This window comes from Zea mays, chromosome 9, assembly GCF_902167145.1.
Source record: "Zea mays cultivar B73 chromosome 9, Zm-B73-REFERENCE-NAM-5.0, whole genome shotgun sequence".
NCBI classification, from domain to species: domain Eukaryota; kingdom Viridiplantae; phylum Streptophyta; class Magnoliopsida; order Poales; family Poaceae; genus Zea; species Zea mays.
In genome coordinates this window covers 162,726,001-162,738,331 of record NC_050104.1, presented here as the reverse complement: position 1 = coordinate 162,738,331, position 12,331 = coordinate 162,726,001, and the positions used below count along the sequence as shown (strand labels likewise).

Sequence of the window (12,331 nt, the reverse complement as noted above, 5' to 3'; positions counted from 1 at the left end):
AACATATGCGGATCAAATCACGTCTTATAATAAGAAGATTTATCTAGATAGCTAGTTTTTCTTATAAATACTTGTAAGACACCTTGGGATTGATTAAGCAGAAACAAGATTGTTTCCGGCTTCCTTTAGGGAGTCGGGATTTCTCCAGCTCTAGCCCTAGCCGCCGCCTCAAGCCCTAGCCGGCCGCCCCTGTTGTGAGCTGCGCCGTCAACTACGGCGCTGGCTCGGCGTTCTTCGCGCTTCAAGCCTCAACCCCGAATCTCCCACCGCTATAACCTACGATCAGTGAGGCTTGAGGACTTGGTTCCTAACAGTCCTGAAAGAGCTGCCCAAGTTCTTGGTTCATTACATTATATTTATTTCCAAATTCCAATACGTATAATAATATGACGTTTTGAGAAAACTGCTGACCTTTTTTGGATAGTGTGTTCTCTCATTTTTTTCTGGATGGACTTGCATTTATTTCTGGAAGCAGTAGTTGTTTAAGAGCTTTTTTGTTTAATGATTTTATCATTGTATATGTTCTTGTGGTACCGGGTGTGCTGATAGATACTTTGTTTGTAGAGCGTGATGAGCTCAGAAAAGATATTGAGCAATTATGTATGCAACAAGCTGGGCCTGGTTATGTTTCTGTTGCAACTCGAATGCTTACTCAGAGGTACGTCCATATCTAATTTAATCTTTCATTTGTGTTCACTGTGCAAACAAAGCAATATTTTTGTTGTAACTATTCAGGACAGCAGCTTTGGAACAGGATATTGAGAACCTCCAGAAAAAGTTAGGTGGTTGCTTAAGAGAGAATCAAAATTTGCAAGAGGAGCTTGCTGAAGCTTATCGAATTAAGGTGTGCTACTTTTTTCTCCCTATTGTTATTTAGCAGCTTTAATTTTTTTTCATTCTTTCATTTTTTTTATTTCAGAGCCAGCTTGCTGAGTTACATGGTGCTGCACTATCAAAGGTTTCTCACTTTGACTTAAAATATGTGGCTATTTTATTTAATAAACTGTAGCTTTTAGCAGTAATGATTTTGTTCTTCTCTATCTTTACATATACACAAAGAGTAATAGTGCATGGACATGTTATTAAATGAAATTTGGTTTAGTGAGTTGGTCACCCCAACAGAGTGCCATTTTCCATCTTGATCTTGGGCAGTACTCTTCACTGGACATTGCGTGCTGATTTTGTTCTTCTCTATCTTTACATATACACAAAGAGTAATAGTGCATGGACATGTTATTAAATGAAATTTGGTTTAGTGAGTTGGTCACCCCAACAGAGTGCCATTTTCCATCTTGATCTTGGGCAGTACTCCTTACTGGACATTGCGTGCTGGGCACAGACACAATTTCTTCATCGTCGATGAGGCAAGAAGCAGAAGAACAAGTGATACTTCTGTATTAGATGTATTCAATGTAAAACATGCAACTGTACTGGATAGAATATGCTTATGCTTGAACCTGCCTGGGGTTGCAAGGCCTTAAAGGTGCAGCCAGGGCGATGGATTAAAAGTTAGAAGTGTTTGATTTTAGGGAATGAACCAACTAATAGTTTATATTGAGTTAGAGATGTTCGGATCTCTGTCACACATACATCTCAGATTTCCAGTGACGTCGAGAACAGCCTTACTACCATGTGACGCCGAGAACAACCTTACTACCATGATTACAGGTAGGCGAAACAGGAATGTGTTTGAATCATAAAGAGGGGTAGTGATTGGTGGTGAAGACTGCCTTGGAGCGGCCAATGCAGATGGTTTTATGTAACTCTGTGCAGCTTTTGAAGGGAGTGAAGTGCAACCAATGTGAGCTATTAAGAAATAAGGATTAGGGAACCAAAGGGGAAGATTGTCCCTTCAGACTATTTAGGAGTGGATTGGAGCTCTACCAAGCAGCAGCAGTTTCAATCCTCCAACTCTCTCGTTAAGGCTCGAGCAGCTCAGTCTCGAAGCACGTGACCTTATCGGGGTTGGTGCTGGTGAGGTTCATGGCCCTTTACACTCCCTCTCAGCATGCTCGACCACAACGCCGGGCAGGCTTGGAATCCAGGACAACAACATTGGCAGTGGTGGTGTTTGGGGCGACGATGCATTGAAGATCGGAGCTCGGGTCATGGAGGTGGGTGGGGGCTGGGGCATTGTTACTCAGGGCAGCAGAGTTCAAGTTGATGGTGTGTGTTGGAGTGGAGCACCAGTCAGGAGGCTGGGAGCAAGGTGGCAGTGTCCTCCAAACAGCCACTGCCCATGGCAAAGGCCAAAGGGCATCTCTCTGTGTGGTAGTATTGCAGTGCTGACCTTGGCGGGGACTTGATACCGACCTTGCTGGGGTTGCTGAGGTTGACGAGGGAGGACTGGGGTGTGGAGACGGGCTGGTTAGTTTGCTGGGGGTGGTTCCACATCACTTTTTTAGTGATGTTCTGGCTGCTCGATGAATATAGAGGAAAGTAGCGATCCATGTATCAATCTGCTCCAAAAGAACATGGAGTTGCCCTGTTTAGGGTTGTCAATGAGCCAAGTTCAAGCGAGCCTAGAATTTCCTTCGAGGTTGGAGTCAAGCTCAAGCTTGGCTCAAATGAAGCTAAAAAAGGCTCGAGCTTGGCTTGGCTAAGCACAACTGATGACATCCTCTGCTAAAGGAATACACAACACTTTCAAAAGTTGCTGCATAGGAAATCAAATTTGGAGCTGTTTGGTTCTTTTATTTCCCTCTTTTGGTTCCAATGGTTTCTGCTGGGTTTGACACATTATTTTGTTGTGTGATGAGCCTCGCTAGGGGGGTGGGGGTGTTGGCGTATGAGCAAGAGGTGGCAGAAGCTAGAGGAGGGTGCAGCGCAGGGAGGGAGGCACACATAGATGGAGAGAGGGGTGGGGTGGGGAGAGAGATAGAGTGAGAGCAATTGCTCTACTCTTGCTTAAGATCCAAATGGTTACATGACCCCTGTATTTGTAGTCCCTATCGGACTTACTGCCAAGCAAATTAGAGATGAGTGCTTATAGATTTAGACCCTCCTTTCCTAAGCAAGCCAATCCTTATTTCCTAACAAACTCTTCCTTTTTATTCTCAACCTTACTAAATCTATCTCTAATTTCCATATGTTTCAGTCTCTTCCGGGTGGGAGGGGGCTAGTGGCACCGTGGGCCAGGTACGACCAGCTAGGGCCCTCTTCTGGGCCTCGCTTGGCCTGGCTCGAGGGGGCGTAGATAGGCCCGTGACATGTTACGTATTTGCAAAAATGATGGACGGTTTCCTAGAGAAAAAATAAGCTCCAAACATCTAGAGTGCAAAAATATTGCAAAATGTTTTGATATATAGGGTAATTGTCAATATCAAATCATTTATTTGAGGTCATTGTTAAAATAGGGCATAAATGGGAAGGTTTTGAATATCAATGGTGCCTAATGAAGTCACTACTCATTAAGAGTAAATACCATGGTTTTTAAAGCGGTAAGGCGGTCCAAGGCGTTGGACCACCGCCTGGACGCCTAGGCGGCGCCTAGGCGAGGTAGGCGGGCAAGGCGCCTAGGCGTTAGACCACCGCCCGGAAGCGTAGGCGACACCTTAAGAACAGTGGTAAATACCGTTAGATAAGAGCAGAAGGTAACTGGGAAATATGAAGAAAACGTAAATGAAATGCTTGTCCTTCTTCAAAATCTACTGATTGGAAATTGAAATTAAATTTCAAATTTCAGCAGTGCGGTCAGTAGTAGCATCCACCTCTCTCAAGTTAATATGCTACTGGTATTCTCAAAAGAGTTGGTATGATGAACTGTAAACCTGTTACTGCACTCTCACCTCGGAAAAACAGAGTATCAATATCAACATTGTTGGAGTTTTACAATATTTTTTCCCCGAAAGCGCAGGAGAACTGCGCATCATTTAATTAGAGAAGAAAAAAGGTCCAAAATGGACCAAGGTACAAAGCCCTAAGCGCAGGCTTAATCAAAACAAAAAACTCACACCACTCCCTAGACCCTGTGAAGGTTACGCGCGAGCTCTAAACCAAAGCTCTGAAGATGCTTGGCTCCAGCCGTAATCCAACACCCAATCTCATCGAGAAAGACGCATCTGATAGAGCTTAGCGAAGGGGTCTCCCCATTAAAGACAACTTTGTTGCGGTGGATCCATAAACAGCAGGCCCCCAAAATGATGATGCTGTTCATGCCCTTTCTCTTGGTTTTATGGATCTTCTTACTTGTTTTTCGCCACCAATCAGCAAAGGAGGTCTCATCTCCTGATGGAGAGAGATTACCTACATCCAACACAAACAGAATGGAATGCCAGAATTGTCTTGCAAAGACACAGGTACACAAAATATGTTGTATGGTTTCCTGCGATTGATTGCAGAATAGGCAAGACACTGGGGGCGTGTTTGCGACCATGCACCAGGCTGGCTCGGCCTGCCCTACTGGCCCAACCCTAGGTTGGCATGGCCCAGTTGGTGCAAATCCCTTTGTTTGTGTTGCTGTACAAAATGAGCTCGGCCTAGGCGAGAACGTGTTTGTGACCCTTACAGACAGCTGGGCTAAGAGGCCAACTGCCCAACTGGGAATATGTTTGGCAGCTGGCTGTGGTCGGTCTGGCCCATAGACAGGAAATAGAGATGGACATTGCTAACATAAAAAAGAGATGGACATTACTGACAGAAAATAGAGGATTAGAACAACATATGTCAATTGAACAATACAAGCATCAACTGAGTTAGCCTTAGACAAATTTAACTTAACTTCATCAATTATTGTCATTGCTGGCTACAAGTTACAATCAAAGAAGCCATCTCTATTTTCATGTGATCTTCCTCAGAATAACATATCCATCTGCAACAGGTAGTTGGGCATCCATCTGCAACATATCCATCAAAGAAGCCAGGCAAGATTGACAATAGCAATGATTTTCGTCAGATATAATTGCCATTTTCATGTGATCTTTTAACTTGGAGCATAAGAACATAGCTGGGCAGCCATGAAACCATGATATTCATCCAACCCAGCCATCAAGTCATCTATGGTGGATAACAGTTGCATTGGGCATGGATGTGCCCCATGGTTCCATGGCAATAATCACAACATGGTGGAAACAACATAATTTTCAGCATATGCCCAGTACCTCACAATTTAAAGATCATCCACATTAACACGGGCAATAATGACAACATGGTTCCATGGCAATTATGTCATCATAGGCATAAAGGAAAGCACAAGTAAACACGGGCCTCAGCTGCACTACAACACATCAAATGCAAATGCTCCTCAGATTAGTGTATATAGCATCATTGGCCAAGTAAAAACTTCAATCATAGTATGAAATGTTTGAGCCTTACAGTAAAAACTTCAATCATAGTAAAAACTTCAATCATAGTAAGAATACAAATAGTGCCTTACAATAAGTTTGAGCCCAATAGCTTAGGGTTCAAATGGTGTCCACCCAAATGTTACCTATTGTTAGCCACCCTCCTAGGTAAAATAGACAAAAGGACTGGTGGGAGTAAACCAGACTGCACACCAAAATGTCTACAACAAACTATTTCTAGTTGTAGTCAAAAGAGAGAGTGGGCAGGAAGAGAGAGTGGTGGTGGTGCACACCAACATGTAATTCACCTACATGTAGTAGTTCTTGGCTAGGAAGGTCCTAAGCCAAATGTTTCTATGTGCCTCAGTCATGTGAACAAAGCCCCTGCCTTGAGCCATCCTCCTAAGAATAAATCCAGAGGTGTTGTTGTTCCACCTCATTGCCCTAGGACCCCCGGGAACAGCAGCAACAAGACCAGCTGCTGCTGGAGCAGCACCGGCACTAGATGCAGTAGCATCATCAGCGTTAGCTGCTGCACTAGCACCAACCCTTATCATCTCAGTCATCACATCAGTAGCTGGGACAAACCCACCCTGATCACCAGCTGGGACTGAAGGCATCTTACCACTGGTTTGCATGTACAAATTAGTATAATAATATCAGCACAACAAGAAGAGACAAATGGGAATAAAAAAATTGGTCTCAGCCATGTCCATCATATTATTACATTATCATCAAACAAACATGAGTTCCATAGCAGGGTAAACAAACCATCATATCCTAGAGCTTCCCCTCCCTTCCCACATAACATTGCAAATGGCATCCCTCTTTGCAGCCATGGCACTGGATTCTTGGCTCTGGCTACCATTGTCATCTAGTGGATCTTGTTGTGTGCCAGTGAAACCCTCCTCATCAGGCACTACTTCATCAATGCCAAAGCCTAAAATCCAGTTATGCAAGATCGAGCATGCCAACACAAGCTTGACTTGTGTCTTATACTTGTGAAAGGGCTTGTTGTCCAAGATACGAAACCTGTTCTTCAATGCACCTATAGCCCTCTCCACAGTTACTCTAAGTGATGAGTGTCTCAGGTTGAACAGTTCTCTTGCATTGGTAGGTCGATTTCTGCTCCCAAACTCACTCAAATGGTACCTAACCCCCCTGAAGGGGGTAGAAAGCCAGTGCGGCATGCATACCCCGCATCTACCAAGTAGAATTTACCTACAATGTGAAATCTACTGTGAGCTTGTGTGACATTGTAGAATTTACCTACAATGTGAACTTGGTAGTGCAATTACCTTGTGGGACAGTGAACCCATCATCCCTCTCAATGGCATCAGCCAGGATAAGTGCATCATGGGCAGACCCCTCCCAGCCAGCTAGAACGTATGTGAACTTGAGGTCAAAGTCCACAACAACCATCACATTTTGTGTCGGGTTAGTTTTCCTACCCCTGAAAGCTTGCTGCATGTGTCTAGGCACCCTTGCCAGCACATGGGTGCCATCAATGGCACCAATGCAGTCCTAAAAACCATATATGTAAGATAAATGAACATGTGAATATGAACAACTAATGAACCCAAGGTAGGCAAATACCTTTAAATATGGATTCCATCTATAGCTTCCAGTGATCTTTGGGTGAGTGGTAGGGCTAGGTGCCTTGATAAGTTCCTTCCTAAGCTCTCCAACAACATACAAAACCTGATGAAAGTGCTTGTGTACTGTCTGAATGGACCTCCTAAAGGCCTGGTGCACAACTCTGAACCTTTGGTTGTGACCAACAACATGCAAGAACATGGCAACTTGCTCCTCTACTGACACCCCCTCCCTATCAGTTACCAGTCCCCTCTCTCTAAAGGTCGTGCATAAAGCAAAAAAAGGGGCTCTCTTCATCCTAAGCATGGAAATGCACTCTACATCAGTGGAGTTGTAAATCATGTTGAGGGTCCTCTGTCTGTGAAGTTCACTTTGTTCCCTAAGTACATAGACTAGAGGGTCAGGCTCTACTTCAGGATCAAACCTTTTTCTTTTAAGCCTAGTTGTAACAAATGAAACCATCACTACTGTCAAGGCAGCTGCTTGCTTACACAACAGCTCGCGGCTCAAAGAGGGATCCATCTACATGCATATAACAATGATACAAGAATTAATCTAATCATACCCTGCTTGGCCTCAGCATATTTGCAAAATGAATCAGTAAGGAAAAAGAACACGGCTGCATCATCTATATGATACCTCCAAGTGAACGTAAAGGACAACATCATCGACCAATTTAATATAAATCCAAAGCAAACCACATGAAAATCAAACTCGCAGCAGGTATAACATGAACAACACACTGTACCAAACCCTAACTCATGAAGCATGAACCAGAAAATAGAACGATTGGGGGTTGATTTCACCTTGGGGTCAAGGTCGTAGCAACGGAGACGAAGCAGATCTAGAAGTATAGGAAGCAGATCGACCAGAGACGAAGCGACGAAGCAGATGCCCAACGCCTCGGAGTCCCGGCACCAGGCGGAGCTGGACGCAGCCGCGACGAACAGCCACTCGCCGCCGGTCTCTCACGAGGGAGGGAGGGGGTGGAAGAGGAACGAGCAGCGAGAGGAGGGGAAAAGGAGGGTGCACCGTCGCCATATATATCCGCAAGAGGATTCACCGGAGCGCTCCTTCCCGCGCGCGCGAAAACCTCACCATTCCCGCGCGAGCCCCCGCCAGCCACCTCGCCCGCCGCCACATTCCGCCAGTGCGCCGCGCGCAGCCGTGCTCCCAGGAAACGAACCCTAGCCGCGTTTCCTGGGAGCCACCCAGAAGGCAGCCTTTTGGCTGTTTTCAGCCAGGCCGCGAAACGGGCCAACCTTGCAAACAAGGCTAGTTGCAGCCCACGGGCGCAACCGGGCTATTGGGCCACCCTCCCAAACACGCCCTGGGTGGTCCAGACCTCTCTTCTCCAATCTATCAGAAGTCCAACATTTATTCCGAATAGCCAGCCACAAGAAATACTTGCACTTTGGGGGAGCCCAAGATTTCCAAAGCCTCTTCCAAGGTTCAAAAATAATAGTTCCCATAAAAAAAGTTCTGTAACAAGACCTAGAAGAAAAATGACCAGAGGAAGTATGCAGCCAGGTGTGAATATCCGCCTCCTGTGTTAACGCAATATTGCTTACAGCATCCCAAATCAGCAAAAATTGTTGGATCCCCGTCCAGGAAAGAGGTGTCAAGATGTCACTGATCCATTGCTGTCCTCCAAGAGCCTGGGCCAACCTTGACTCGACCTGATTTGAGCTATTCAGTTAACAAGGTGTGTCAGTTTTTGCATGCACCAACCACCCAACATTGGACAACAACGAAGAGGATACTGAGATATTTAAAACACACATTACAACATGGGTCGTAGATTGTGAAGTCTTCTTCATTGCTTGTAAGTGTATTTTCTGATTTAGATTGGGCTGGTGATGTAGATGATAGGCACTGTACAAGAGGATTTGCAATGTTTCTTGGTAGCAACCTTGTATCTTGGAGTGCTCCTAAACAATCAATGGTATCTAGGTCGAGCACTGAAGCTGAGTATAAAGCTCTAGCAAATGCCACTGCAGAATTGATGTGGTTTTTTTTTTCGAAAACGCATGAGAGCTGCGTATCATTATATTAAGAAGAAAATGTGAGGTAAAGATAGAAACCTCATACAACTCCACACAAACCCACACACACTAGATTATAGGTAGAAATACAACAATATAAACAGCTAGACTCGTGACCATGGAGACCCTAAAACAAAGATCACCGATTGGTTCGCTGGAGCATAAGGATGCTAGATAAACCACCGGCTCCAGCCCTACACCAGAGGTGAGACTCCTCCTTGACCCAATTGATGACCATGCTAGAACTAGGCTGCACTGCACACCATTGAATACACAACGGTTGCGGTGATTCCAGATGGCCCAAGCTCCAAGTATGATCAAAGAATTCAGGCCCTTGTGCAGCCCCTTATATGCTGGATCAACAGGAACTGCGACAACTCCTTCCCACCAAGCCTCAAAGAAGAGTTCTCATGGCTAGGAGCAAGGTACTGCAACCTGACAGATTTCATAATCTGAAACCAAACTTCCCGTGAGAAAACGCAGGAGACTAACAAATGGTTTAGCGTCTCCTCCTCCTGATCACACAGCAGACAGAATTGAGGGTGAGGCAGCCCCTTCTTGGGTTCAATCTCTTCTACAAGAACTGAAAGTTGCTAGTTCCCCAACATTGAGAATTTGGTGTGATAACATTGAGAATCTGTCCAGGTCTCTTTGATCTGGACTTATCTCTTCTTCTTAATATATTGAGGCGCAGTTCTCCTGCGTTTTCCAAAAAAAACATTGGATCTATATATCTCACGTCAAATCCAATATTTTATGGTCGAGTAAAACATCTTGAAACTGTTTTTCACTTTGTGCGTGAAAGGATAGTTAGAATGCTACTGGATGTGAGATTAATATCCACAGATGACCAGATTGCAGATGGGTTCACCAAGGCACTCACTACCACTAAGATGGAACAGTTTAAAATAATCTTGTATAATTTATGACTGAGGGGGGCTGTTAGAATATAGAAGGATTAATTATTTAGGCTTGCATGCCTTGTTCTATACAGATAGAGATGTATTCTAATTATAGATAGAGTTGTAACCAAACAGGACTAGTTATAGAATCCTGATCGATTATCGCTATTGTAATTGAGTTGGACAACTTGTTGGCAGTTTCTGCCCATATAAATATATATCATGTGGCCTCCTCTAGAGGATATACACTTAACCAATCTGGTGGTTTTGTTATCATTATTTTGTTAATGAAACCTTTTGAGGCATGTCTTGTCTACAAGTCGGCCCAAGTGTGACATGAACTGTTGTGAAGGGTAGCAAAATCATAGTTTTCTTGTGTAGGAATTGATAGTTTCTTGTGGAGTAGGCGAGTAGCAAACTAGCAATTTAAAAGGGTTATGCATTCACTTGAGATTCCTTGCATGCATATATTCTAACTTGTTATTGATATGACCTTTCCTATAATAACAATGCAGAACAAGGATCTTGAAAAGCAAGTAAGATTTTTCCAGAGCAGTGTCGCTCAAGCGTTTGCTGAACGGGACAGTTCATTAATGGAGGTTCTTTTTAGTTTACTTAATAAGCTAATTCTGTGCCTAAATACAAATGCTGCGAGGATGACTTTGTTTTCCTGCTGGAATTTGGGAATCACATATTATTCTGTTTATTTTTCTAGTGTGAGAAAGCAAAAGAGCGGGAAGAAGCAGTGTCAAGAAAGTTTGCTGATTTTGAGGAAAGGTATGTTGCATAACTGTTATTACTTATATATATGTGTGTTTGTTTCTATAACTGTGGCATGGACTAAAGGACCTTACATACTATATTAGTGAACTTATAAGATGACAATCTTTTGGTATTTTATTTCAATGAGTTCTCTGGTGGATGAATGTACACGTGAGGTTTAGTAGCTATATATGGGTACATATATCTTGATTTTATTGTCTTATTTGTTGGTACACACAAACCACCTAAAACTCTATTGGAAAGAACATGTAACATGGTGTTTTGTTTTTTAAACCGAAACATGATGTTTTATTTTCTATCTTTTATGAGCGTTTAACTTTAAGAAAATGATGATTGAATTGTAACATGAATACATGATGTTTTTAAATTCCATTCTTTATCTTGTACTTGCCACTTAACGGTTCTTTGGATAAGGGCACAAAATATCATGATGCTTAATGATTGGCAGGATGAGAGAATATCAATCAGAGATTGATGAACAGAAACACTTAAATGATGACTTGCAGAGAGAACTGACAGAACTGAAGGCACATACAGAATTGTCCTTGAAAGTAAGTAACTTTTGTTGATTGCCAATATGACAAGTTGGAATTTGCGTAATAAGAGGATGCTTGCACACGGTCAAGTTCCTGATGCGCTAGGGGATATGACATCTCTCCAAGTCCTCGAGTTATAGTAAAAATGGCTATCCTCTCGTCTCCCTCCGCCCTCGCGGCTCCCCACCTCACACCCTACCTTGGCGCCCCAACCCTCCACAGCCCCATGCCGGCGCCCATCACGGAGTTGACGACCACCCCACTACAGGCCACGCTACTATGTTAGGCGACCTGCCCTACCCTTCCCCCGGTGCCGGGGGCCTCCCCTTGTCCATCTTGAGAAGGCCGTTCCAAAGCCCAACGGTGGAGCGACGTCGGCAGCCCCGTATCATCCGGTGGTGCTGCCTCTACTAGCGCAGGCCGGCGTGCCTCCTACAAGGAGGTGTTGGTCTCTTTCAAGGCTCTGGTCGAGGACCTTGTGAAGGTCGCTGTGGCTGCTGACGGTTCGGTGACGGTCGAAGGTCGCCGTTCTCGACGTAGACATCTCTGGCCTCCACGTCCACCTTCCAAGCCGTTTCTCGCTGACCTACGTGACAGGTGTTTCAACTGTTTCTCCCCCTCCCACTGTGCCGCAGTTTGCCGTAGGCAGGTGCGTTGCTTCCTTTACCGGTCGCCCGGGCACCGTGCTCGCGTGTGCCCGCGCCAGCGGGTGGCCTTGCCCCAGCTGCGGCACACCTTGGTGTGGCGTCTTGTCACCCAGGTGGCGCCGGCCATGCAAGCCTCTGCGGCTCCTGCTGTGTGCATGGGCGATGTGGCGGGCGAAGGAGATGGCATGGGTGGGCGGAAGCGCACTCGCCATGGGCGGAGGAAGCGAGGGTCACGCCGAGGTGGTGGCTCGGGATCTCCTCCGGATCGCCGCGGTCCTGACAGTGACATTCCTCCCCTGCCGATGGCGGATGAGGCTGACCCCATCCCCGTGGGCTCTTCAAGGCCAATGCGGATCATTAGGCGGTCGACGAGCGTCGCTCGTTCAGAAGAGGAACTCCGGCGTGCCTTGATTGTCTCATTCGTTGGCCGTGATGATGTCGGCTGCGCCACGGAAGTCTGATGCGCTCACTCTGAGATTCAATCTCGAGGTGGATGCGCTCGACATTCGACGTGTTGCGTCGAACAATTTCATTGTCTTT

General features: G+C 45.2%; 2 protein-coding genes across 9 annotated transcripts in view; one reads left to right on the top strand and one right to left on the bottom strand.

Moving 5' to 3' along the window:
• LOC103639640 (centromere-associated protein E) overlaps positions 1-12,331 on the top strand; it is a 34,529-nt gene that overhangs the window by 3,794 nt on the left and 18,404 nt on the right. For 7 of the 8 annotated variants that reach the window (XM_035962786.1, XM_008662388.3, XM_035962789.1 and 4 more), the window contains exons 5-10: positions 565-658; positions 736-844; positions 920-958; positions 10,341-10,424; positions 10,541-10,602; positions 11,057-11,159. In XM_035962786.1, coding sequence (XP_035818679.1) covers positions 565-658; positions 736-844; positions 920-958; positions 10,341-10,424; positions 10,541-10,602; positions 11,057-11,159 — 491 coding nt within the window. The remainder of the gene's footprint in view (positions 1-564; positions 659-735; positions 845-919; positions 959-10,340; positions 10,425-10,540; positions 10,603-11,056; positions 11,160-12,331) is intronic. The other variant, XM_035962787.1, reaches the window with a different exon arrangement.
• On the bottom strand, positions 5,316-7,809 carry LOC103639639 (protein ALP1-like). The gene is made up of 3 exons (XM_008662385.3): positions 6,879-7,809; positions 6,581-6,806; positions 5,316-6,503 (listed from the first exon to the last, which is right to left on the bottom strand). Exons 1-3 carry the CDS (start codon positions 7,398-7,400, stop codon positions 6,424-6,426), a joined length of 828 nt encoding a protein of 275 aa, XP_008660607.2. The 5' UTR covers positions 7,401-7,809; the 3' UTR covers positions 5,316-6,423.

Coding starts and splice junctions, on each gene's coding strand:
- LOC103639639 (XM_008662385.3), bottom strand. CDS start 7,400: ATGGATCCCTCTTTGAGCCGCGAGCTGTTGTGTAAGCAAGCAGCTGCC. Junction 6,807..6,878: donor GATGGAATCCATATTTAAAG/GTATTTGCCTAC, acceptor TATGGTTTTTAG/GACTGCATTGGTGCCATTGA. Junction 6,504..6,580: donor TGGGTTCACTGTCCCACAAG/GTAATTGCACTA, acceptor TTCACATTGTAG/GTAAATTCTACTTGGTAGAT.